Genomic DNA, 27,247 nt, shown 5'->3' on the forward strand with positions numbered 1-27,247 from the left:
GGGAGGGAATATTGCAACGCGGCATCTTGGAACATGAATGGGCCCATTTATGGTCCAACATCATAAGGTTCAACCACTCCATAGAACTCCAGAAAGCCCACCTTAAGACCATGAGGGACTGGTACCTCCATCCTTCCAAGCTTAGACAGATCTTTCCCAGCACGTCCGATAGATGCTGGAGGGGTTGCGGGCTATTGGGGGAATTTCAACATATATGGTGGGATTGCCCGACTATACGGCCTTTTTGGGAAGAAATACTCGCACACATTAAGGATATGTTTGGATACCCCATCCCAACCACTATGGCAGGGTTTCTTCTGGGGCTTCGCGACCCTTCCTTGGAACACCAGACCTGGACTGATAAGGCTATCATGTGGCTCTGTATTGGGGCGGCAAAGGTTACATTGGCGACCGCCTGGAAGAGGAGGGACGCTCCGGCAATCTCCCTCTGGCATTCTAGGTTATGGAAATTGCTCAACTTGGAATGAATGTCGGACAATTTCAGGGATAATTTCAAGAACTTCGAATTCAAATGGGGCTCATTGGTCGCCTATCTCTCCCGGGGTCTGCCATCAGCTGCCTGCCCTTCCTCTGTCAGAGCCCTGCATCTCTTTCAGATGTGAGTTGCCACCTATCAACGCAAATTGAAGACCCTGTTTTCTTTGTGCCGCCACCATGTTAGGGGAGGGGGGAGGGAGATGGGGGGGTTATTTTCCTTTTTTGTCTCCTGCTCCACGGTTTGGAGCTGTTACTATATGACTCGTAGTACTCTATATGCAACGCCTTCTGACTAGAAGGAATTAAGGTTGAGCCATCACAAAAGAAAGATGGGACATAGTCTTAACTCTTGAGCTTTATTGTGCGGAACCCAGGAATGTACCCTAACCCCAGTAATGCTAGAAACTGTACCCTTTAGTTATGCACTACAATGAGATTGGGTTGGGGACAACCCTTAGTGTTGTGTAACTCTGTACGGTATGGGTCCTGTCACTTTTTGCAATGCCCCCTGTGTGGGGTAAACTGATGGTAATACTATATGATGTACTATGTCAAACTTTTCTATAAAAATATGTTTGAAAAAAGTTAGACGTGCACACAAGAAAACATTTCAAGAATTCAGTGCATCCTCTGGACTCTGTGGTTACAGCTCTTCAAAAAAGGAGATAGATTTTCTGTGGTCTGGAGCACATCAAATGCACAATCAGACCCATATTTCAATTCCCTCAACTATGTCAAGGAGACAGTCCTACAGCCTGATGGTAACATGGCAGAGAAGAAAGTGTGTTAAAAGTAAGTTTCAACTACAAATGGATGACTTTTGGAGCAGGGTGTATTCCACACAACAACTGATGTTTCCCTCTGTTTTCCTTTCTGTCAAATGAGAATGAGCTTAGTTGAATTTTCAATTTTGTTTCAGAAGTATTAGAGGGCTAACGATTCATTGCTAAAATTACAAATATATCAATGGGGACTTCATTTTATTTCTTTCGGTTTGGGTATGAATATCATTCCCACATTGGATAGGAACGTTGGATAGGGCAGAATGAGACTCTAAAGGGGAGATTCACCTGGTATAACCCAGCCCAGCTCATTCTTATGTCTTTCAGACTGAATAAGGCAAATTGAGAGAACATTCAAAAGATATTTTACTACGTTGCATTTAGCTCATTATTTTTTCTTTCACACAAACTCCCCTTGCCCCCCACACACCCAGATTGTGAATTGTATTTCTTTTTATAATTTTGAACTTTATTTGAAATTGTTCAAGTTCCAGGATATATTCAAATATGCTGTAAATAAAGGTATAATCAGGGCCACTGGAATTATGCAATTGTTTGGCTGTGGTGTTTTTTTGCATGACTATGGATTTGCTCCATTAGGCACATAATCCACCATCTAGTGCATAATCTGCAAATTATAAGAAAAGCTAAATTTGTGTCTAGCTCAAATTGTTCAAAACTTACAAAAATGTAGTGACATGTAGTGCCGAGCAGTTGAACACCCTTTGTAAAGGTTGACTGGTTACATTTCTGTTGCTTATTGTTATATTACGGTGTGCTGTATCACTCCGCATAATTGGCCTTTTCTTGCTGCATAATTTACTCAATCCTGCTGCATAATTTGGCCCTCTCCTGTCACATAATTCCAGTGGTCCTGGATATAATATGGAGGAAGGGACATAGGGCCAGATGTACTATGGGTATGTTTATGAAAAGGGGTGTCATCTATCTGGAGGATCACACACGCATGGTATTTCTCTAAGAGTATATAAACCTCATTCCCAGCCCCAGAAACAAAAGAAGAACTTTGGCAAGCTACAACTGATAAGCACTCGAGAAAGCGAATATGTTTAAAAAATCCACCACCTGTTCCTGTTAAATAGACATTGGTGCGACATAAATTAGGAGAGTTACAACACATTACAGAATAGTAGTAAAGTATAATTAAGGCTCCCTATTTTCCATTTTTACTGATTTTTACAGATAAATACAGACAGAAAACATTTATTTTCTTGTCTGCATTTATTTTTAAATGTGGATGAAAACGAAAATTGGGTTGCTTTTTGAGCAATTCTAAATACTCTTTGCCATGACTGCCAGGCCAATAGCTGTGTCGATTGACAGGAAAGCTGGCTAAAAAAGAAAGAAATTTTAGTAAAGAGACTTTAACAGCAGTAGATATGAACAAGGTTGACACTGAAATTTGCATATTTTCTTCTAAGCACATTGATGTATCTTCAGTGTGAGCTTACAGTATTGAAACTTGGTAAGCATTCAACCATGAGTGCATATATACCGGTTAAATAAATGTGGAAATATACTAATTTCAGCTTGATTTTTCCATAAAACCCTAAATAAATACGGATAAATACAGATAAAATTAGCAAAAAATAATTATGGATATTACAGATGGAAATGTAAAAAAAAAAAATACCATAAAACCGGGAGCCCTAAGTATAATTCAAAGTGACTTCACAGTGGATAGTATTGTCTTTCTGCATTTGTAATTCGGTTACCTTCCAAAAACATCTAGGGCCTTATTTAGACTTTGGCGAACAGTACTCCATCAGTGTTGCAGAGAACATTACGTCCACCACTGTTGTCAGCCAAATTTAGATCTTACCACTGGCCACCTGTGAGCTCTGTACCTTGACAGGAACCACCTTCATTGAGGTTCATGGCAACAAACAAAAAGTTCGACAGCTCCCATTGGTTTGACGGATGTTCACCATACTTTTATAAATCTTTTATTTTTCAAAAGTGCGAGTTTGTTATTGAAAAACAAAAAATATAAAGACCTCTACACCCAGGGAGATTTTTCGTAGATGTTGGGGGGGGGGGGAGAGGTAGGGTTCATTATTTGTTTTTTTCTGTCTCATTCCAATTGGCTACTGCAGTATCCTGGTCTGGTATGGTTAAGATGTGCTAGTGGAATGCTGACAGTGTGATGCTGGATGGAATGTTGGGAGTGGGAATGGACAGTTGGAGAAGGGCTGAGCACCTGGAAGGCTGCTCCTGGTGGGGCTTAACTCTGGCTAATGATTGCTGTATTTCTGATCTTGTAACCAACCTCAATAAATCTACTTGAAACTACTTCTTGGATCCTGGCTTGATTACTACAATTTTATGGCGACGAGTCTCAACTGCAGCTCAAGTCTCTGTTTGCTATACCTACAGTGTCTGTTCAGTTGCAGCCCATGCCTGACACTCTACAACGCTTGTGTCAGGTGCTGTGCCCTCAGGAGAGGGTAAGCCTGTGCTGTGCTCTCAGGAGAGGGTAAGCCTGAGACTTTACTACGTTTTTTTCCTGTGCTGTTCCTTCAGAGTGTAAGACTACCTACATCTACAACTGGTTAAAATACATCAAAAACGTTTTTTTTGCCACAACGAACATCTACTGTTTCTTAAGAAGCAGGGTAAACTGTAGCTGCCTATGTTGCTGACTGTCCTTTGGGTGATGCAGAAGGGTGTTTCCTACTCAGTGTGCCTCCGTGTCAGCCCAGGCGTACTTAAATGCTGAGGTCATTACAATGTGCTGTATGGTCTTTCTTTTGCCATGCACGAGGTTGTTCTTTTTAAGACATTGGAAATGGTTTTGGCAGTCTCTGTCAACGTCGGATCTGAAGGAAGCCTACAAAATCATGTTTCTAAGAGTATATTAAACTCAGCTTCACAAGTGTCTATGCGAGGCTTACTCTTCTACTTTGGCTGTAGGGGGACTTTTTGTGAGTATACATTTTAATTAATATGCTTTGGAGAGGCCATTTGACTTTTGGCAGTTCAACCGCCGTGTTATGATTTTAAAATAAGGCGCGTGTTGCTGCCTATGCGCGCTCTTACCTCCTCTACGTCGGGATACGGACCTGCCATTGTTATCTTGGTGACTTTCTTCGAAGCTCCGTGTTTGCCGATCAGCGTTTGGAGGCACTGATGTGCCGTGAACCACCCTGCACGGCGTGGGATAGCGTGACGCCATCTTGGAGTTGGAGGATTCAACCATACAGGTTGTTTGTTATGGAACGTGAAATGTCTTTCTTCCTCCTTTTTGCCAACCACGTTTGTCAGTTGAGGTGTGTTAATAAAGTTAATTAAAGCTTTATTCTGTCAGCAGAGCGGTCGTGGGAGCAACAATTACATGCTCTGTCTATCATTATGTCTGCTCGTGGATGTCCGTGAGGATGGAGGTTTGAGCTCAATCAGCTGACAGAGTTTTTTTTGTCCTTTCAACATTTTACGATACTGCAACATGAAAGTAATGGGCAAAACTTGCTTTGAAGGTTTATCGGAACTAAGTGACATTTAATTGACAATAGTGACTTCTTTCTTTTGGTGGTGGCATTTCTTTACTCGAGTGCTGGGTAATGTTGTTAAAAAATGTGAAATCTTGTTTTAGTATATTTTCACTGCTTTGTGTCATGCTGCCATCTAGTGACATTTTCTCACATTGCGAGTTTGAAGCTCCATGGTCAATCACATTAGTGATTGACATTTCTGTCAAAGTGTTTCGTTTTAATTAGGGATTACACTGTTTAACCCTATTTCTTTTATGCACGAAGTCTTTTGACTTATCTGGAAGTGTGTCCTCTCTATAAAGTGTGTCTTTTAGGTCTCTTCCTTTTAAAGTGCATTTACATTGATCTCCAGCGGAGGTGTTATTATTTTTATAGGGTGTCGTGACTATGTTGGTTACAGTGTGAGGTACGCATTGTCATTAGCTTGGTACAAGGTGATGGTACTATTTGTTTTTATTTACCTCTATTGTGCAAAATATTTTTGTTCCCCACACAAGGTAAGTCCTCGTGTTGTTTTCACAACGATCACAGTGTACTGTGTCTCATGTACACATGGTTATGTGTGGACTATTGTCCCACTTGCACATGCTGATCTAAGGACCTCTCCGCGAGGCGTGTGTTAGGGTTATGTCCCTAGTTCAGGTGCATATTAGTTGACCTCTAGTAGAGGTGCGTCGCGTGGACGTGTGTCCCGTGTTTTCTATGCACAATCTATTGACCTCTCCGGAGGTGTGTTGTGGGGCTTTTCCCCGTCACTCGGTGCATATCAATTGTTACCTCCAGTCGAGGTGCGTCCGTAGGTGGACGTCACATTATTTGTCAATTGCCTCCGCGGCAGTGCACACTTCACCTTTCTTAGTTGTCTAAGGTTGGACATGTTTTTTTTTCAAAAGTGCACATATCTATACCTCCACTCGAGGTTGCCCATGCATAAGCTAATGTCTTTACCCTACGTGGGTGTGCGCTTTAAGTTGCCATAGTGCATGGGTTATGTTACTCTGGGCGTTTCAATTGTCTTAGTTTTGTTTTGCACGCTGTAGCCCAGTTGTATTCTATTTATTGTAATTTCTTTTTCTTGCTGTTGTCAGGGAAGAGTGAGCATTGGGTTTCCGCTTTTTCTCTGTCGTCTTGTTTTCTCCTGATGTGAGCTGTTTTCTTGTATTTCTACCTGGCCAGTGGTTATGCAGAGGACAGTCATTAATGGATGTTTCCTTCTTTTATTCTTTGGAATGGATGTTTTCTTCTTTTATTCTTTGGAAGGGAAGATGGGTGTTTTACGTCCTTTCATTTTATCTTATCCCTATCTCTCTCTGGTGTTTTTGTTAGGTTGCTATCCTTGGAAGGGAAGATGGGTTTGGTTTGTGTTATTCTCTCTCTCCTCTATTTTCTCGTGTTTTCCGGTCTTCTCGTTTCTGTTCTCTTTCTCTCTTGTCATCCTAGATTTTGGCGTTCCTTTTTGTTTTTGTTGGAACAAAGGAGGATATGTAGTATCCTGGTCTGGTATGGTTAAGATGTGCTAGTGGAATGCTGACAGTGTGATGCTGGATGGAATGTTGGGAGTGGGAATGGACAGTTGGAGAAGGGCTGAGCACCTGGAAGGCTGCTCCTGGTGGGGCTTAACTCTGGCTAATGATTGCTGTATTTCTGATCTTATAACCAACCTCAATAAATCTACTTGAAACTACTTCTTGGATCCTGGCTTGATTACTACAGCTACCTTCAGTGTTGCTGACCTGCAAGAGATAGAGGACCACCATCCCTTTGAATGTAATTTCAAAATAGTATAATGTAGCCTGAGTTTCCTAAAGGAAATTCTAATGCTTAAAAAAAAGGTGTTTTTATCGAATATGAAAAACTACAGTGAGAACAGGCAGTGTTCCCAATTGGGCCACTCCCTGCTCCAACTGAAGCTGTTCCCATGATTCCTAAAGGGGAAAGGGTGCAAAAGGGACATCTTACTCTTTGCAAACTAGTTACCACCTCAACTTGGGAGCAATCAGCTAACAAATCTTCAAACTGGCCAATGGTTTGCTATTAGGGTTGAAACCTATTGATACATTACTTACCGATCAGTAATTTGGAAGGGATTCCCCAAACACCTATTCCAAATTGCAAATCAGTAATAATTTGTAAACGAATTTAGAAAAAATGTTCCAGAATCACTAAATCAGTTTAGTTAAGTAGAAAAGAGGATTTAGCAGTCGTAAAAACTCTGATTTTGAAAATCTGAGATTTTTCACCAGTATAACCTTTGTGCCCTGGTCACTATATTTCTACCAGTTCATCAGAAGAGAAAGAAATTTGATGAGGTGTCCCCCAAGACATTCGAGAAGATCAACAGTTTCCTCTGTGTACATTTGAGAGAGCATCTTCAGTGCCCTATATTAAATGCACACATTGGAAACTTTGCTGGCTTTCAACTCGATCATTCTAGGAGACGTTATCATGCACGCTGAGGTCTCAAATTCTCTTCCTGACTACCTCAATATGCAACCTTTTCATCAATGTCCCTTAAGACGATTGAGCTGAAGACTGTGTGTGTCTCATAGAGAATCTTTAGTGTTCTGTTGGACACAAACAGGAGAAACTCTGCTGGTCTTCAACTTAAACATGCTAGGAAACCTTCTCATGGATATTGAGATTTGAAATTCACTTGACTTCACCGTGGAGGCCACAATTGCAACCTCTTTGTCAAAACTCAAGGTACACCGATTCACGTATACCAACGCCTTCTGCAAGCTTTTCATCAGCAGAACAGCCAGCACGTTGAGGAACTCTAAACTGTATAGAGTGCTCTATATGTGTTCTACTTACGAGCTCACAGATGACTGCTAACAAAAGAGTTATATGAAGTCACACATGCATGGACCAGTTTTGATCACATGAATGTAACTTCTCATCAGCTGTACGAGTAGGTTTAAAGTGTGCAGAATAGTTTGCAGCGGGAGGCAAAGTCTAATGGGTGCACAAGCTGATGTGTAATAGGGGAAACTTGGTGATGTGCTCCATGTCTTATGTGACATCTTCAATCTTAATGAACATACTTGAAATTGCAGCAAAACTACACATAATTTCGGAAAATGCATCTCACATTCCAAAAATTACCAGGACAGTCTGTTCAGGTAAACATTCAACTCAAAATTGTAACAAAGTTACTTTCCGGTTTTTCGCATTCAAAAAGCTGCAGTTCACATTCAAATTTGTAGTTTTGCGGCCTCGCATTCCCCGAACGGTTTGCTCAGATAAAAAAATTCACCTGAAAGCCTGATTCGGTTAAAAAAAATTACCTGTCAGTGCTTCTTCCCAAAACAACCAAATGTGGTATAATGGTGTAATCTTAGTAATTTCACGCAAATTTTGTCACGCAAAATTACACCAATTACACCTATTACTACTGTGTAATTACAATTTCACCCAGGCCTTATCTTTATCCAGTCCCAGGATTTTTGGCTAACAACATTTTGCATTTAGGGGGGTTTATACCTGCACCTCTTATCGTAAGAGCATACGTACAAGTTCAAATTTCAATTTTCTTTTGAATGAAAACACAGGACAGTCTGAAGATGTGACACATAAAATAGGCTGCTTAGCAGCTACTCAGATGAATAGATGCATGGAAATAAATAAATAGATGAATATAATTTTCTTTTTTTTAATAAATTGGCATGTTTATGTTCTGCTGGTGTGCAATCATGTCTCTCTATTTCTGGCCTGCTGCATTTTAAGCACAAATTACATGAATGCATTGGCGCCGGAGCCCCCTGACCTGGGCTTCTGCATGTGGGACTCGCCCAACTGTGTGAGACCGTACTTGGGGAACTCGGAGGGCACCGGCCTTTGTTATCCCTATTCTCCGCTTGGAGGGCTCATTGTGGAGGAGGAGGGCCCCATAAACCTGCATCACGACGGGGAGTGCCTCGGAGGGGCCCGGGACTGCTGCCGGGGGCCTGCTGTGTGGAGTTATGGTGTCAGTGCAGCTGAAATGTGACGGTGGATGGCCTTGAGTCCCTAGATGCACAGAGAGCACTCACCGGGGTCCGGACGGACTACCTGGCCCAGCAGCACTCGCGGCAGGAGGGGCTGCCGACACTGTTTCACCACGCCTGGAGGTGCACAAAAGGACAGCACCACTCCCGCAACGCAGGACGCACAGAGAGCACTCACCAGGGGCCAGACGGGCTACCTGGCCCAGCAGCACTCACGGCAGGAAGGGCCGCCAATTCAGTTTCACCGTGCCTGGAGGCGCACAAAAGGGCAGCAGCACTCCCGCAACACGGGACACACAGAGAGCATTCACTGGGGGCCGGACGGAATACCTGGCCCAGCAGCACTTATGGCAGGAAGGGCCGCCAACACCGTTTCACTGCGCCTGGAGGTGCACAAAAGGGCAGCAGCACTCCTGCAATGCGGGACGCACAGATAGCACTCACTTCGGGCCGGACGGACTACCTGGCCCAGTAGCACTCGCAGCAGGAGGGGCCGCCAACGCCGTTTCACCACGCCTGGAGGCGCACAAAAGGGCAGCAGCAAAACCCAGGCCAAGGGCGGGCCCGGTCATTACCGTCAGAACCCGGTGGAGGCTGGGACCCCCTTCTAACAACAGGCCCCCGCAATCCTTCGCGGATCTCCAGGTACAGGTTTGACTTTACTTTCTGCCTCCACGTACAGTGTGCAGTGTGACTGGTACTTATTATTGTGGTGGAGCGACTTACATTGACAACTTAAAAATGAGTAACCCCACAGCGATCAAGAGCAAGGGGGCCAAGAGGACCTTGGATGCCTTTATAATGAAGGCAGAATCACTTCTCTGACTCGAAATAGCACTAACAGAGAGGCGGCTGTCTCTAGATCCTTCATTATTTCCGAGGCGTTCCTCACTAGGAACAAATAATCTGGCTGGCATTCCCCAAAATCAAACTCTAATTCAAACTTGTTCACCACCACTCAATTCGGGAGCAGCACTGGCCGCCCTGGATACCCCGGTCCCCGCTCTTGACTCGATAGCACCACATATGGATCCCTCTAACAGGCCTGGTATAGTTTCAAATAGATACGCAGACAGAATACACTATTTTGAAGTACATCCCGTTGCTTTTAGTGACCACTACCCCATTAGCGTCCTTCTAGATCTTCCTGCCAAGGTTCTAACTCGCAAAACATTGGCTACCCACCCAGCGGAGGATATTGTTATAAACAGACAAAATGGCTATACAGTTGAATGGGCAGGCGTCAATACATCTGAATTATGTAAGCACCTTTTAACTATTTGTAAAGACGACTTCATGGTCTGCCTCGACGAAACTGCCAACAAATCTGACGTTCTTAGCTCCTTTTTAAATATATCCCAGTCTATACAAAATAGATTACGTGTAAAACGCAAATAACGGACAGATAAGAGGAGTGGTCGGTTCGACTCTAAATGCTCAAAAGCTCATGCAGCCCTGATAACTGCCTTACATAAGCCCATAAAAGACCGAGGAGCAATAAAAAGGGCTAGACTAGCTTACAAGTTATCCCTTAAGGAACGCAAGTTGGCCATAAAGTTAGAATTATGGCAAAACCTAAAACGAGCATCAGATCTGAAAGACAATGTTAGGTTTCTGGAAGGCCGTGAATGCCCCCTTTTTTGCTCCGGGTAAATCGCCCAGCATTGAAATCACAATAGGGGAGGATAAATGGGTGACTCACTTTTCTGATCTTTATAACAACATGGCGGATCCCCAAAACGAAGAGGCCTTAAGCATAAACTCCTCAAATTATCTTCCGATTGAAATCGATTTTGATGCCGAGGAGGTGATTTTAGCTATAAACGCAAGCATGGGTGGTAAGGCCCCGGGTCCAGATAGTATACCAGTGGATTTATTTAAATCAAGTCCAGTGCTCTGGGGACCCTTGTTAACTCTGGTCCTAAAGGATTGCTCCACCTTGGGATTTACACCCACCTGGACAGAGTCTATACTCGTCCCTATTTTTAAGAACGGTAACCATGATGACCCGTCCTGTTATGGACCAATATCACTACTGCTCTTTTGCAAAGGTGTGTCGTTTTAAACTGCCTCCAGCTCTGGGCGGAGGAAAAGGGCATGATTTCAGAACTACAGTACGGTTTCCGTCAAGGCGTGGGAACCGTCAAACAGGGCCTGAATTTTAACCTCCTGCTGGGAAAATATTTAAAGGCCAAAATGGGGAGTCTATTTTTATGTTTTGTTGATTTGAGTTCAGCTTTTGATTGGGTCAACCACCAGAAGCTATGGAGTATTTTAGAGACCATAGGGGTTGATCCACCCATCCTAAAATTTTTGAAATAGTCCTACCTAGATGCCAGGGCCCAGGTGCGCTATGGAAGAGGCAGCAAACTCAGCCACAGCTTCCCTGTAAAGAAGGTGGTGAGGCAGGGGTGCTTGCCAGCACCCCTCCTGTTTACCATTTATATTAACACTCTGGGAGCAAAACTAAGTAGCGACTCTCAGGATCTACCATGCATAAATAGATGACCAATTGGAGCATTGGTAGTTGCGGACGATGCTGTCCTATTGGCTCATACCCCCCTTGGCTTACAAAAAGTCATCTCTAGCTTTTCTGCCTATATGTCAAACCTTGACCTCCATGTAAATATAAAGAAAACATTCCCAATGAAATGCTGTAAGCCCAGTATCAAGTGCTGAGATTTCTTCATTGATAATAGGAAACTCGAATTTACTAATCACTTTTCTTACTTGGGCATTGCATTTGAACGAAGGGGTCTATGGGCTAAAGCCATAGAATCTAGAAAATTATGATTTTGTAAAGCAACTGGTACATTGATCCACTTTGCCAGAAAATTAGGAAGGCGCCCAATCGCAGATCTACTAACAATCTACAAAGCTAAATGTATACCAAATGCTATGTATGGAGCGGGCATCTGAGGTTATGCTAATGTCGAGTGTCTGCAGCTAGTAGAAAATAGTTTTTTAAGATATCTCCTAGCGATGCCTAATAGTACAGCCATATTCATATGCCAAGCTGAGCTGGGTTTGCCCTATCTTTCGGATCAGATTAAACAGCAGCCTATCCTGCTGTGGCACAAGGCTTGGACCGGTACTTCGACTAGTCTGAACAGGGACTTGATTAACGATTGCCTGTCCCTTGATGGGGCAGACCGCATTCCCTGGTTGACCTATGTTAAAAAATGTCCTAGAGGATTTAGGACATCCCAAGTATTTTTCCAACCCTGACAGTTTGAATAAGGTCACTAGAAATAATCTTAAATCTCTATGTCTAGATCACTTGGAGACTATTAATTTAGCTACTAACATTGTGAAACCGTCAGTGAGAGCACACCAACTACTTCTGACTCACTCAGGAATACAACCATACCTATTAAATACCACAGGAGCTTATGATAGCTTGTTACTGATCCGTTTACGCCTTGGTATTTTTCACATCAGGGTCACTTTTCCAAACATTAACGATTGGTCTCGCTCTATATGTTTATGTCTGTGTGATAATATCTCTGCTCAGTCGACAATTCATGTCATGCTTTTTTGCAAATGTTATGCTATGCTCAGGACAAAATGGATTTTACCTATTTTAAAGTGGTATGGCCTGAGACAATGTCGACCTGCCTTTTTAAAGTTGCAATATTTGAATGATGGACCCGTGACTGATCATATTGCCAAATACCTGAAAGCAGTGGTTAGATACTAGATGACAATGGACGGTCCTCCTCTTTCTTAAATTGTCCGAGTTCTTTTTTAACCTATTTTATTCGAATTATCTTGATGTAATGTATGCTTTCTTAAAATGTATTGTGCTTTTATGGTTTAACACTTTTTAAATTGAATAAAGCGTATTCTGATCTGATGCACAAATTAAAAGATTACACATCATGTTCACATATTTTTATTTGCCGTACTCTTCTCAAACATTTTGTACCCAGTATGTATTAGTTCTTCCAGACACCTAGGAGAAATACAATACATTTTTGTGTTGGGATGTGTGAGAGAGTGCCTATTTTTACATGGTTAATTCTATTTTTGTGGGCTGGTACTGCTGATTGTTTGACTCTTAGGGATTTTCTAAATCGTTTAAAAAAAAATAATCATAATTCCAGTTGACCTTAATATATTTTTGTCTTTTTGGTGTCATTTTGTTCATCAAAGTAGCCTATGTTTTTATAAATAGGTGATTTTTATTATGTTGTGTTTTTTGCATTTTAACTGTTTGGTACATCTAAAATCTTTACAAACTTTCTTAAGGTCTGCTCTCTGCCATATCTACCAGGAGTTGAGCTCAGGTCCAAATTACTGAAACCTTTAACTAGACCCAACAAAATAATGATCTCATTATTTGTGGCAGAAGACTGATGGAAATGACAATCTTTTGCATAGTATTCCCCCAGATTTTTGCCCTTGACTGTTCTGTCACCTATATAACACTGTACACTTTGCCACTGCTAACCAGCGCAAAAGGGTTTGTGCTCCTCCTTTTAACATGGCCTATAAGTTTAATGTTACCAGTAGACTGCAGATCACACTGTGCCACACACTGCAGTGACACAACAAACATGACTCCAGGCCTACCACTGTAGCCTGGCAGAATAGTTTTGAAACTGCCAATTTGACCTGTTAAATAAATAAACCCTTTTTGATAGGTCCAAACCTTCCTTTTTAATACTAGTAAGACCACCCCTTAGGTAGGTCATAGTGCTCATAAATGTAGGGTGAGTGGTAGGACATGCACAAGTTTAAAGTTTCACATGTACGGACAGTGAAAAAGCCTAACAGCTATTTTCACTCTAGCGAGGCTGGCGGATGTCATAGGAAAACACTGCATCATTACACCTTGTAATGTTAATTTCAGATTGGCAACAGCTAGAGAAATATTTCAAGAAGTCATTTTAATAGGTATCCGAAATCCAATGTAATGTTGCAGTCAAATTTGATCAAACTATTAAAGAAAATGTAGTTTAGAAATATTACCTTTTCTCTACCTAAAGACTCTAGGGCCTTTCTGTAGGTATTCCATCTGTCATCTGGCAGCAGATGACACTCTTGCAGTAAGGTGTGAATTACTCCCAGGACAGGGATACAAATCCATGGGTGTGGGGAGGTGTTCTCCTTCCCTGAACAGAATGGCCAAGGGATTGTGACCGGGCCTTTAGTTACGTTCAAATGGGGCCTAACCTGTCACAGGACTGCCCCCCTGCATTGTCCCTCTAGTCAGACTGGCACCAATCCTCGCAGGAGGGGGACCTGCCTCAGAACTGGTTTACAAAACCACAGGGGAGAAGTTGCCTATTTCCCTAGCCACACGTCTTGGTGGGCACTGGGAGCTCTGACCAGAGGAATAGCGTATTTTGCTTTGGATTTAGGGACAGAGAGGCACTGTGGGATAGATTACAAAAAAACTCAAAGGGAGTGCTGCAAAAGTGGGTAGCGTCACCCCTGGGAACTTTTACCCCATTGCTTAAGGAGTGAACAGGAGTTACCCCACCCACAGCCTGGCACTGGGCATACATCTGGCAGCCCCCTTATTACAAAAACCCTCAGAAGTGTCTCTGAGGATGATAAGGCTGATATCCTCTTTGAGCTACAGGGACACACCAAGCTTCAAGAGGCATTTTGTTCTACATTACCAACTGATCAGTTCCAACTGAACCTGCCCTGAACACGGTTACTTGCCTCTGCCGGATCAAGAGTTGTTCCCCCCAAGTGCGGCCTTCAAGGTCCTTAATCCTTGGCTGTGGTCAAAGCGCACTACTCTTTCGTATATCTAAAACCTGGGACTTAGGAACTTTTTGCCATCTTTTCACCTGAAGAACCTCCAAGAGGCTGAGACCAACCTGTCAAGCTGGTCTGCCGAGGATGCATCACAGGTGGTATCGAGATTGCCACAGCCCAGACTCCGCTCATCTCTGCATCAGCAATCCATTTCAGTGGGATGATTATGACAACGTCATGCCCCCTTCCACTGCAGTGTGCAGTCTTTCCCCGCTGAGGAAATTTGACTTCCAGAAAGATTTCTAAGTCTGAACATAAAAAGCTTCACTGGACTGAGCCTCTGCCCGCATCAGATCAATGTTGAGACCTGTTTGGATAAGAAATTTGGACTTTTGCTGCTCTTAGCATTTCCTGCCTTTGTCGATGGTTACATCGAGGCATCTTCCTTCTGCATCCCACTGTTGACAGGCCCATCTTTAGCCACAGACTTCTGCCTTGGCCACCTGAAAATTCCTGCTTCTCAAAATGTTTCTAAATCCGAAGGAAACTCTTTGACCGGGACGAACCTAAGAACTAAGGTGAAGTCTTAGTTATGGTCAAGCGTGACCAGATGACCGCAGTTGGTGTTTAAAGCTTTTTGTCGCTTTTAAAAAAATTCAAAATTTTAAAATTCATACCTCTGGTTCCCTTTAATTGAATGTAATTGTTTTGATGTCCTTTTCTTTATTAAAACTCTCTATTTTACTAAATTGGCTTGGGGTTTATGAACTTTAATACAGTTATAGTACTGTGAAATATTTTACACATTGCGTCTAAGTTAAGCCTTAGAGGCTAAGCCCACCTGCCTTGTGCATAGCAACCAGGAGGTTAATCTCAGGCTAATTTGGTAACTTGGAGGGTTCACTCTGATAATGATTGTGATTTTCTGAGGTGGCTTCTCACCTACATCAACTAATAATTTCCTTCAAATACTATCCTCCCCTATTAGTAATTCACTTTCTCACAGGATGGGTGACAGAAAATATAACAGAGAATTGCTCAATTGTGTTACAGTGGCGGCTGGTACGGATGGGGATGGGGCAGTGGGAGCGGGGATTAGAGGTTTTAAAAAACAAAGCAAAAAAAACTGACCTGATGCTGCGTCTCATCTCAATGTCTCCGTCTCTCCCCTGGGGCTGGAACAAGAAGCCTCCAGGCTCCTCTGAGGCAATCACAACCCTGCAATGCAGCATTGTGATTGGTCTGAGAGCCGTGATTCGGTGCTCAGCCAGGGAATGAGAACCTGGGCATGTTCTACTGGAAAGTGCGCGTGAATGTTTGGCCAGCCCAAGAGGGCCGGCCAAACATTCATGTAAACTTGGAGTGGGCAAACCACTCCTGCCCCCTGCTCCTCTGTCATTGGAGCAGCCTCGCCACCCGCAAACCTGCTATAGCAGAAAAACATAAAATGATAACCTCGAGTTATTATCATTTTATGTTTCCTTTCTTTCACTGTTTCAAAGCAGTGGGGCGATGCACCTCCGCCTAAGCGGAGGAGCTGCCACTGTTGCTAAGACTGGATTCCTTTTCCTCCAGCAAACGAAACAGGAAATCCTGTAGTCAGAACACTGTGAAGAAGCTAAACTCCTTTCTTGAAGCAATATGATGAATCAGAAATAACACTTCGCGTATCACATAATTAGTACATCTGCATGTCGGGCTGGGCTACACAGCACCAGCTCTACCGTCTACAGGGTTCCTGCAACACATCGGTTCAATTAGTGCGCACGGGACTTGTGTGTTCACAGTCAGTAAGTGGTCAAAGTATACATCACAAATGTGCAACTACTAATTTAATAGTTGATGCCTAGCACTAGCACTGGCTTTATCAAATCTTTATTGCGAAGCATTCAATCCTATTGGTCAACTTAAAGGCATGAACAATTCCAAACCAATGGTGAAGCACTGGAAATATGCCCCTTCATGCGAACCAATCACAGCCAAGTACCCTTACATTGTCCTTGACACTGACCTTGTGACTCAAAGTGCAACTAGATATAAGCAGACTTTATTGCGCAATCAACTGATCAGACTGGGAGCAGCCGCCACCGCCGCCTTCCCTCGATTCAAGCATTACAGGGTGGTGCTTACAACATGCTCTTGCTTGAAGTTAAATTGTTCTATTCCTCAACAAACAGGTAGCCTTAGCCCGCTGCCTAATTCTGTTCAGAGTTATTGAAGACACCTACCATTTAACAGCACTTTTCACACTTGGTTAGGTGATGCCTGACTCAACCATTGCATTTACTTTCCAAGCATAAAGTCCATTGAAGGGTTAATAATTTTACACTTACAATTTTTCAGATAAGGTTGCGGCGCCATCTGCAAAGAACCCTCTGATGCAAAGCTCATTCAAGGCGTATTCAATCCGAGGCGGGGTGAAAGAGATCAGCTGAAGGAAAAACAGGAGGATTTGAAGGCATTTGCATTGCATTCACACAATGAGCATGAAATGTGATCAGCACGTGCCTGTGATCGATTTTACTTTCACTATGTTAAATAGCTATGTTCGGTGCCTAATTTGTGGAAAAAAAAAAGATGAGTGCCTGAATCCAAAGTATTTATCAGGAGAACACTGCAGCTCCCACCACCCCAGTTCCTGGCAATGCTGCCAAATACCAGGGACAGCCAAACCTATGTATATTAAATTGCCACTTACGATTTCTGCAAAATATAATAGGCAGACAGCACCACCATGTGGTGGAGAAATATGTACCTTGTTTAGAAAAAGATGCCGGTGCCAGAAAACACAGGCACAAATTAAGCACTGGCATGTTATTTGTTTCTTCTCTCACTCAATAACATGCCATCCACCTAAAAATGCAAATATCCCGTCGCCTTCCTCTTGTTTGTGCCGCCATATCTGGAGAGTACCAGGAGGCGGTCTTATAGATGAGAATCTGCCACTGACTCCACTGTTGTGAACCAGCAATTGACTGTGATGCCAAGAGTAATGTGGATCCCGGGCCCACATAGTCCAGTGGTGGGGTTTGTGGAATAGGGGCGTAGCTACAGGGTTGAAGTCACAGGTAATGGGCAGGCCTCTGGGCAAGAGTCACAGAAAAAGGGGCTCTTAGAGCAACTGTAACAGAGATTGAGGCAGTGGGGGAGTTGTTAAGGGGCAGAGTCAATGAGGTAGATCAAGGGTTAAGTGTGAGGGAGGGGCCTGTCATAACCAATGCAATAGAGGTTATTTCTTTTTTTTTTTAACCAGGGATCTTAATGAAAAACATCAACCGATGCAGTTTGTGGGAATTCATATGCATAACATTTATTTTGTGTTAACTCCAAGACTAGTCAATTTAATTCGAGGTGTGCAATAGAAGTCCAGTAGTGAATCATCCATGCCAGATTTTCAAATTTGTATGTTAATTGAAATTAAAAAAGCATAATTGAACTAATTTTAAGGGTAGCAGATGTCTTGATAATATTTGCTGCCCGAGCTACCCAGCATACACTTCTGCAGGAGTCAGGTTGGTCAGCTCTGACTGGATTTTATGTCAGAGCTCTTGTCTGGCCCAGGGTGTGGTTTTATGGGCCTGGGCTCCATTTGCCAGTCTTTTGTGTCACAAAACACCCAGGACAGGGTTCCTTATGACCAGAGAAAATTCCACAGCTCCTGCAGGGTTGAAAGCTCTGACATGTGCTAGTCAGACATGTGGCATGCCCAGGTTGCAAGACCTGGACATTGGGCTCTAGGCACTGATTGTTGGTGTCCCAACCTATCCAGGATACACTTCTGCAGGCCCATGGAGGCTTATCTTCCTTGATGGGCTCAGAAGCTCTGGCCTGGTGCCAGCTACAGCTCTAGTCTGGCCTGGGTTTCAGTCCCTGGGCTTGGGCTTCATTCGCTGGCCCTCAGTGATACAAGGTGCTCAAGACAGGGTTCTGCAGATCAAGGGGGACTCCCAGCTCCTGCAAAGTTCAAAGCTCTGATTGGTCCTGGTCAGAGCTCTATCAGGCCCCCAGTCTAGGCCCTGGGCCTTGGGCTCCATGCACTGAGGCTTGGTGCCCTAAAAGGTCAAAACATACTTATGCAGGCCAAGCAACAGCTGCCATGTTTCTGCATGTCTGAAAACTCTGGTGAAGTCCCAGTTAAAGGTTTATCAGGCGTCGGGAATGGTTCCCTACTAGTCCTGCCCTCCATTTGCTGGCCCATGGTGTCACAAACAGTCCAGAACAGAATTCCCAAGACCTAGCAAGGGCTCCCCTACCCTGGCAGAGAGGAAAGCTGGAACTAGGTCCCAGTTAAAGCTTTGGTAGGCCCTGCCTGCCTATCTGGGGCTCAGACTCACTCTGCATGTCCTGGATGGCCCTTGCACCCATTGCATTCTTCCAATAGCCTGGTTGGGGCTGTTGGGCAGCGAAGGGGCAAAAGGCTCTTACTGGACCAAATTAAGAGTTCCAGCAGGCCCCACGGTCTATGTTCCAGCCACCAGCCTTACGTGTTTTTCCAAACCCAGCCTGCCCCCTGAATTCAATCAGAAAGTTTTGCCCATCGCTCGTTGGAATGGATGATACCTACAGCTGTCCAGACTATGCAATCACCTTTCTTGTCACAGTAAATGAATGGTAAGAACAAATGTTGAGCTACTCCATCAGCCTCTATGAGTGACCATTTTAGTGTTTGCCCAACAAGAGCTACAGTCATTCAAGCACTCCTTGGTTCACACAGGGTACACAGACTCCAAGAAAACCTCCCTCTCATGAACCAGGTTTTCTTTTTGTACACAAAACATCAGCAGCGAGGCAAGCAGAATACATTTCAAACATCCCTAATCATAAGTTGATGTCTATGTTGCTTTAAAAAAGGTTGTGATCTGAAATAGACCAGACTTTTGGGGCCAGTGACCGTATTACAATTATCTTTAAATATGACTTTTGGGCACAGTTGTTGAGCCTGTTGATAGGAAATTCCCAGAATTCTGACAAGGACGTATTCTGTTGCTATGGTACAAGAAAGGTGAGTGATGCAACTATACAACTATCAGTCTGTCGCACACTGGCAAGTGTTTTAATCTTTATAAAAATACTTCCTAGGAATGTTGAGGAGTAGGTTTATTCAGCCAGTAGTTGATTTCATCCCACTGGTATGTGTCCTCTAGTTTCCGATACTCAACTGAAACACTGAACCCTATCACCTTACTGTAAATTGGTAAGTCTTGGGATACCCTCCAGTGCTAGAAGCATACTGGGGGCAAAGCGGTCATGATTACCTATAATACTGTTCTTGTGTACAAAATGCCCTTAGGACTTAGTGCCATTTGAGTAGATTAAATAGTTAAAAGTGTTGCAATCTATTGGTGACCAACATCAGCAAAACAATATAATGTTTTGGGCAGAAAATTGCAACTCAGAGTGGTTTCAAGGTGGATGTTAAATTTTACCTTAGTGTACGCGTGGGTTTTACTCCAACCCTAAAATGGATGTTGACTCTCTTGACATTTCAAAAAAAATACTCTGCTTTCATCAGGACTTAATTTTACAGCTTTCTGGAATTCAGAAATGTTCACAGAAATATGCCAGAAAAGTTGCACCAGGTGCAGGTCTCCAAGTGTACTTCTGGGAAGGTCATGTGACATTGCCATTGTGGTCCTACTCCTGCTGTTCTTTGAAGGTCATGTGACATTTCCATTGTGGTCCCATTCCCATGCTTGAGAACTCCAAACAGGGAAATATGATACCATGTGTGAGTGCACTTTTGTCTCCAAGAGGCTTATATTCTTCCCTGTGGAAAAATCCCTAAGCCTAACCCTCCACCACATCTGGGGGTGATCCAATCCCCTTTCCACGCAGGATATTTATTTTAGTCTAACTTGATCTGGAGAAGACATTTGACCCTCACCAGGGTCCTGTGAAGGAAAACTTCCTAGACTTCCTACACTGTGGAATGCCCATTTTCCCAACCCAGGAGCTGGAATTACGGGTACAGAGAACTCTGCATTCATGGTACAGATCTCCACATATGTAAATAGGTGTGCACCTGCCAGGAATTGCTGACTCACTGTACCTTTACAGAGACCAACCATTTGCAAATAATTGTTGATATTGCCCTAATAGGGATAGCCCAGTCGCAGTTGATCGGCTTCAACCAGGCTGCAAAGAAGCACAAGCTATTTCTAAATGGTCAATGAACACATTCTTGTCTTCTTGATCTTTAATCAGACAGTGACTTCCATAGCGGAGGTCTCCATAAAGCCTTTGTTCAGCATCCAAAGGCAATTTGAATGTGTTCTGGGTTAGAAGGAAGTACAGTGAGGAACATATATTACTGGTCAGTTGAACGGCTAAAATTGTGGACTGTAGGTATGGACAGCAGTGTTCTTGCTTTGGAAAATATTGCAGACACTTAAAATGAATACACTAGCAATACATGAGAGGCCTCCTAGCCTGGTGCTAAGTTTGGGGGGAGGGGTGTGGCTGTGTTTAGAAATACATTATGGGTTTAAAAGCACCTGCTGCAGAGTTCCTTTTGTGTCCAGCAGTACTCATGCAACATTAAAAATGTTGAGATAGCCCTGGTGATTAATGTTCCTGCTGGAGAGGGATCCAAGTTATGTCTAATGGCAGTTTTGTCTCATCATAAAGTAGCACAGAGGGTTTACATGCCTGCTGCACAGAAGCTTTACCACGCAGATCACAGAACTGTATTTTATGTGGATAGATCACTAGGTTACTGATTTTGTCACTGAGATCCTTTTGTCACTTGCTGTTCATAAACTACATCCTAATATAGCACAGTGACCTATGAACTGTTATCTAAGAGCTGTATGCAAACTGCATGGTATAGATTAGAGCATTATGTTTTTCCCCCTGTATTTTATTATCCTAATGTTGCTTAAAAGTGTTTGTTTGGATAGAAATGTATTCATATTAGTAGTAGAGCCAACCCCAACCACAGTGGTACATTTTAAATCCTGAGCTTGGGCTTCTCCAGACAAAACACTCTTAAAATATACTGCCTACTAATCTGAATGACTTGCATTTCCTACACCTTGTAATCCTCATCGTCCTATGTCCTACACTGGTATCAGTAGCGCTATACACACATGAAATGTATGTGAGTGGGTCAATGAAGAGATATGGTGCACTGTTGGAGGGTGGGAGTGAGAGAATCTGTGGAAGAGCAGGTCATTGGGGGAGGGGCACCAAAAAGGATTGTTGCACTAAGTGTCACCACTGCTACAGCCGACCCTGCCTCCTACGCCATAAAAATATGGGAGTGTGTTTATGGTTTGATTTGTGAGAGCTATGCCATCCTCCTCTGCCAAACCCACAGTTTCCCCTCTCCATTTACAACATGGGAACTGCTGACTGACCAGAGGTGGAGCCTCTGTGACAGGGCCATTAATCTTTTCCATCGGCCATTACTTTTCATGCACCAGGAGGTCAGCTCTCTTTAGAGGACCCTCCCAATTCCCAATGCTATTTTCCCCTCTCTGCCACACGAGGCATGGGATACCTGGGTAGAAAAAACAACGTTTGCACAAGAAGGGGGGAAATTTGTTTGTTAGGAACATTGGTTTGTCCATATGAACCACAAACTACTTCTTTGGTGGCCTGCTTTAAAGCAGAAAACAAATGCTCAGCAGGCTACTTCAACATGTAGCTTACTCTGCACAGAGTTCCCAGACACCATGGCAGAGATCTCTAAATACAGGGGACCCAACTGAGATCTAATCGAAGTCCATGGTCCAGCCTGGAGAGCCCTTTGGCCAAACAGATCCCGACATTCCATGCAATCTGACATTTGGGGATGCAAACATTGGTAAACCACTAAAGAGGCCAGTGCTGTAATATATAGTGGCCATTAACCGTGGTCTCTAATGAGAGGGCGCTAAGGGAGGTGGAATTACAGCTATTATTTTTGCTGCTACAGTTTGTTGTATAATACGTTACTTGGGCTGCTGTGGCCTAGGCATCCAAAGACAGAACTTAATCCCAAATGGCATACTTTGGGTTTCAGAGTAATGATCTCATTAAACATATGGCTAGTGATATTTTTCAATAAATTTGGAAAGAACTAGTAAGTGATCTAAACAAGATGACGTTATTCTTTTGCCTATTAGGTTGTTGCCAAATCTCTGGTATCCAGGCAACAATAATATTAATCAAATATCTGAACTAAGGGTGTGTTAAACCTCATGTGTAGCTAGTTTGCTTTTCACGGGGGGCTCAAGCATCGGTTCTGAAGAGTCTAGTGTTACTTCCCCATGACAGTGCAAACTCCAGATTAATACAGCTTCAAATACTTCTGTAGGCACATGCCTTGTGCCAATAACACTTGCAACAGATAGATGGTTCACCACTGAGCTTCGAGAGTCCAGACGCACTTGCTGCCACCTCGAAAAGGCCTGGAGGAACACCAAATCCACAGAAGCCCACAACAACTTCAGAGCCGCCACCAACGCCCACCACCAACTCATCAGAAAAACGAGGAAAAAAGCGATTGAAGACAGAATCTCCACTCATGCACACAACAGCAAAGAACTCTTCAACATCATCAAGTAGTTCGCCCAACTCACTAGCGAGTCCACTGACATCCCCCCTCACAAGACCTCTGCGACAAACTCAGCACCTTTTTCCACCACAAAATCAAGAGCATCTACGACAACTTCGATGAAGACTACCAACACACTGAACCCTCACCAACCAACCCCGACACCCTGAAGCCAGCGATCGACAACTGGACAGCCCTCACCACCGAAGACACACTGAAGACGATGAAGTCAATCCACTCCGGGGCCCCCACGGACCCCTGCCCTCACCACATTTTCAACAGAGCCGCCGACACCATCGCACCCATGCTCTGCCACACCATCAACCGCTCCCTGGCAACCGCCTCATTCCCTGATGACTGGAAACACGCTGAGATCAACCCCCCCTGAAGAAACCCTCGGTGGACCCCACCAACCTCAAAATCTACAGACCCATCTCCCTGCTTCCGTTCCCAGCGAAAGTCATCGAGAAAGCCATCAACAGCCAACTCACCACATTCATCGAAGATCACAACATCCTCGACTCCTCCCAATCCAGCTTCAGAAAAAAACACAGTACGGAAACCGCCCTCCTCGCCGCAACAGACGACATTCGTACCTTACTGGACAAAGGAGAAACAGCAGCCCTCATCCTCCTCGAACTCTAAGCGGCGTTCGACACAGTCTCTCACCGCACCCTAATACGCAGACTCCACGACGCAGGGATCCAAGACAAGGCCCTCGACTGGATCTGCTCCTTCCTCTCCGGCAGAACACAGCGGGTCAGACTCCCCCTTTCCTCTCAGACCCTACACCTACCACCCGCGGAGTCCCCAGGGGTCCTCCCCCAGCCCTACGCTCTTCAATATCTACATGGCTCCGCTGGCCCCCATCGTCAGAACCTACGGACTCAACATTGTGTCATACGCAGACGACAACCAACTCATCCTCTCCCTATCCAACGAACCCAACACCGCCAGATACATCTTTCGAGAAGGCAAGGAAGCCGTCGCCAAATGGATGAAAAACAGCTGCCTACAACTAAACACCAACAAAACGGAAGTACTCATCATGGGCCCAAACCCAGACGCCTGGAATGACACCTGGTGCCCCCCGCCCTCGGAAGCCAGCCTACCCCCACGGACCACGCACGAAACCTGGGAATCATCCTGGACTCAGAGCTCAAAATGGACCGCCAGATCAACTCCGTCTCGTCCTCCTGCTTCCACACCCTCTGCCTCCTACGCAAGACCTTCAAATGGATCCCCCTCGAACACAGAAAGACCGTCACTCACGCCCTGGTCACCAGCAGGCTCGACTACGGCACTGCACTCTATGCCGGAATAAACAAAAACCTCACCCGCAAGCTACAGAACATCCAAAACGCCGCCTCAAGACTGGTCCTCAACCTGCCAAGACACTGCCACATCTCCCAGCACCTGCGAACACTCCACTGGCTCCCCATCGAAGCTAGAGTCACCTTCAAGATGCTAACCCACGCTCACAAGGCCCTCCACGACACCGGACCAGCATACCTGAACAGCCGACTCAAATTCCACACACTCAAAAGGACCCTACCATCAGCCCAGCTCTCCTACGCAGTGGTCCCCCGCACCAGAAAGACCAGATCGGGAGGCCGCTCATTCTCCTTCCTCGCGGCCAGAGCCTGGAACGACCTTCCGCTCCACCTCAGACAGATAACATCGCTCTCCGTCTTCGCAAGCAACCTCAAAACCTTGGTCTTCGACAGACCCCCTCCTTGATAGACTGGAACCTGCGACCCCCCCCCCCTCCACACCCCCAGCACCTTGAGACCCTTACGGGTGAGTAGTCGCGCTTAACAAACACCTGATTTGATTTGATAGATCAAACAGAAAATATGTGTCACCTTGAGACCCTTACGGGTGAGTAGTCGCGCTTAACAAACACCTGATTTGATTTGATAGATCAAACAGAAAATATGTGTATCTGGTTAACTAGATGTTTCTTAATCAAACATAGCAAGAGTGAGAAGAGTTAGAGAGTGTTGTCCTGACTTCGCAAGTTCAGACAACTTTATCAAAATAGAGCTGAAACACTGGCTTAGGTATCACAACACTCTCTAAGCCTACTTGTTATAGGTGCACACCTAAATGTTAATTTTAGGACTCTCACCAACTGGGGTTCGCAGAATGTAGTATATTGCTTCATCATGAAGTCCTTGTCCTCAGACCAATCATCTCTGGACGGGCTCTAGCTTGAGGGTCAAGTGAGTACCTTGGTGTTTTATGTGCGGGATCTTCCTGTATTGTGTGTGTGATTGAAAAGGCATCATGGCAATGTTAAAATAAAGTGGGATATTGTCATAGAATCCTACTATCTCAAGCATTGATAGGATCTGTGTAATCTCAGGATTGCAGGTTCAAATTCAGCATGATTTACAAAGTTCTAAATAGTACATCTCACACATCTAAAGCTGGGCCAAATCTTTCCTACAGAATCAAGATAAAAACAGGCCAGATCAATATTACAGATCATGCAAGAGTGCAAATTGTATTCCACAGTCACAAAACGTACCTCATGCCCTGCAGCCTCAAGGAGAGCTTTGGTTTCTTGTACGGCTCGCCTTGCACTGGGAGGCGGCAGAAAGTAACCATCTGTATCAAAGTAGCCAATCCTGAGTGGCTTCTTACTGGAGTACACCTGTAGAGAACAGAAAAAGCATTAACACACAGAGGTGTCACTGGTACAGCCAGTCAGCCACTGTGACCACACAGCACCAGGGAGGGACACACATGAGATGGCAGGAACTACACTGGATTTCAAGTGGACAAACTAGCAACCACATACATGTTTTTTGCATTTTTCTACATGACAGTAAAAAAAATGCCTTGAAAAAAATCTAGGGCATATCAACCTGAACCAAACACGTTGACAGTCTCAACTTTCAATCTCCTCTTGAACCACCATTAAGTCACCTTTATATAATCATGAAACTTCTCATTAATGTAAGCTTTTGAAAAGTGCCACAGATTAGTACATCCTCTGGATTTAGCTTCACGTTTGGGTAGACCTCTGTGCACTTGTCACAGTGGAGCCACAAAGCACCTTGCACCAGATGTACAGAGTCATTTTATGATCGCAACTCCTGCGATTTGCGAAATCACAGGTTCTGCATCGCAAAATAGCATTTTTGTATGTAAGAAGCCCATTTTGCAAGTTGGAAAATCATTTCTGACTCACAAAATCGTTTTACTGACCCATATGAATACCAATTAGGAAAGAGTTTGAAAGGGCGTTCCTTCGTAATTGCGATTTAGCATAGTATGCATTCATGGGTGTAGTCTGCAGTTGTGGTCTCAAACCATTGATCAGTTGCCTACACCTCAAGGGAGGTGACAATTGAGTCTTAAATTGAAAGGTGTCAAGTTGGGACATCTTTCCCTTCGTGACTTGTGTTGGCAGCCTCGGGGAGAGCAGTCAGAGGTGAGGGTAACTGGCTGTTCTCTCCTCATGTTTCTCCAAATGGGAAACTTAAAAAAAAAAAGGTAGCACCTGTTTCTTTAAGGACATGGGGTGCTTTACAAAATGTTTCAGGTCTGGAAATGCGAGCACTGGCATGTGCTTCCCCTCAGTGGGAACCCTGCTCTGGGTCATGCCAGCGTGGCTCTCCTGTGGAGAACTGACAAAGGTCGCAGGGAGCATGCGCTCTGCCAGCTCATGTCTGGGGGAACAATTTGATTCCTCTGCACTGCTGAACTGAACAAAGTAACCTAGCATCTTTGCCTGCTTACCAAAAGATATGTAATCCCCTTGCACTGGCCTGATCACTAATCACAAACCCCTCACCATCCTGTGCAGGCCTGCTCTCCATTCTATAACTAGTGCTAGCTTAACCACAGAAACATTACTACCAGTGGAACAGGAGTTCTTTCAAATGTGACAATTGTTCACAAGAACTGTGGCCATCAGGGCAACATGGAGCATTGTGTCGCGTGTGGCAGGGCTTTTATGTGCTAATAATACATGTTACATGCAAGGCAGGAGTGATTACATGTCATAATGACGTCAATACTAGATGCTATGTAGAGAGGAGTAGGGCCCAGGAAAGCAGAATAACTGTGAATGGTAACTCTAAGAAATGTATGCTCAATTGTCATGATTCAGTTGAGGAACTCCATGTTGTCTATCACTATTCAAACTAACAGGACAGAGAAGGAAAAACTTCCACTTCTCGAGTGCAGATGTTGTAACCACAG

General features: G+C 44.2%; 1 protein-coding gene across 3 annotated transcripts in view; it reads right to left on the minus strand.

Annotated features, from left to right (window-relative positions):
- The window catches only part of LOC146835075 (vitamin D3 hydroxylase-associated protein-like), a 536,242-nt gene that overhangs the window by 116,168 nt on the left and 392,827 nt on the right, over window positions 1-27,247 (minus strand). For all 3 annotated transcript variants that reach the window (XM_085602742.1, XM_085602743.1, XM_085602741.1), the window contains exons 8-9: window positions 25,566-25,691; window positions 16,827-16,924 (exon numbers count right to left, since the gene is read on the minus strand). In XM_085602742.1, coding sequence (XP_085458868.1) covers window positions 16,827-16,924; window positions 25,566-25,691 — 224 coding nt within the window. The remainder of the gene's footprint in view (window positions 1-16,826; window positions 16,925-25,565; window positions 25,692-27,247) is intronic.

The sequence above is a fragment of the Triturus cristatus genome, chromosome 4_2, assembly GCF_964204655.1.
Source record: "Triturus cristatus chromosome 4_2, aTriCri1.1, whole genome shotgun sequence".
In the NCBI taxonomy this organism is placed as follows: domain Eukaryota; kingdom Metazoa; phylum Chordata; class Amphibia; order Caudata; family Salamandridae; genus Triturus; species Triturus cristatus.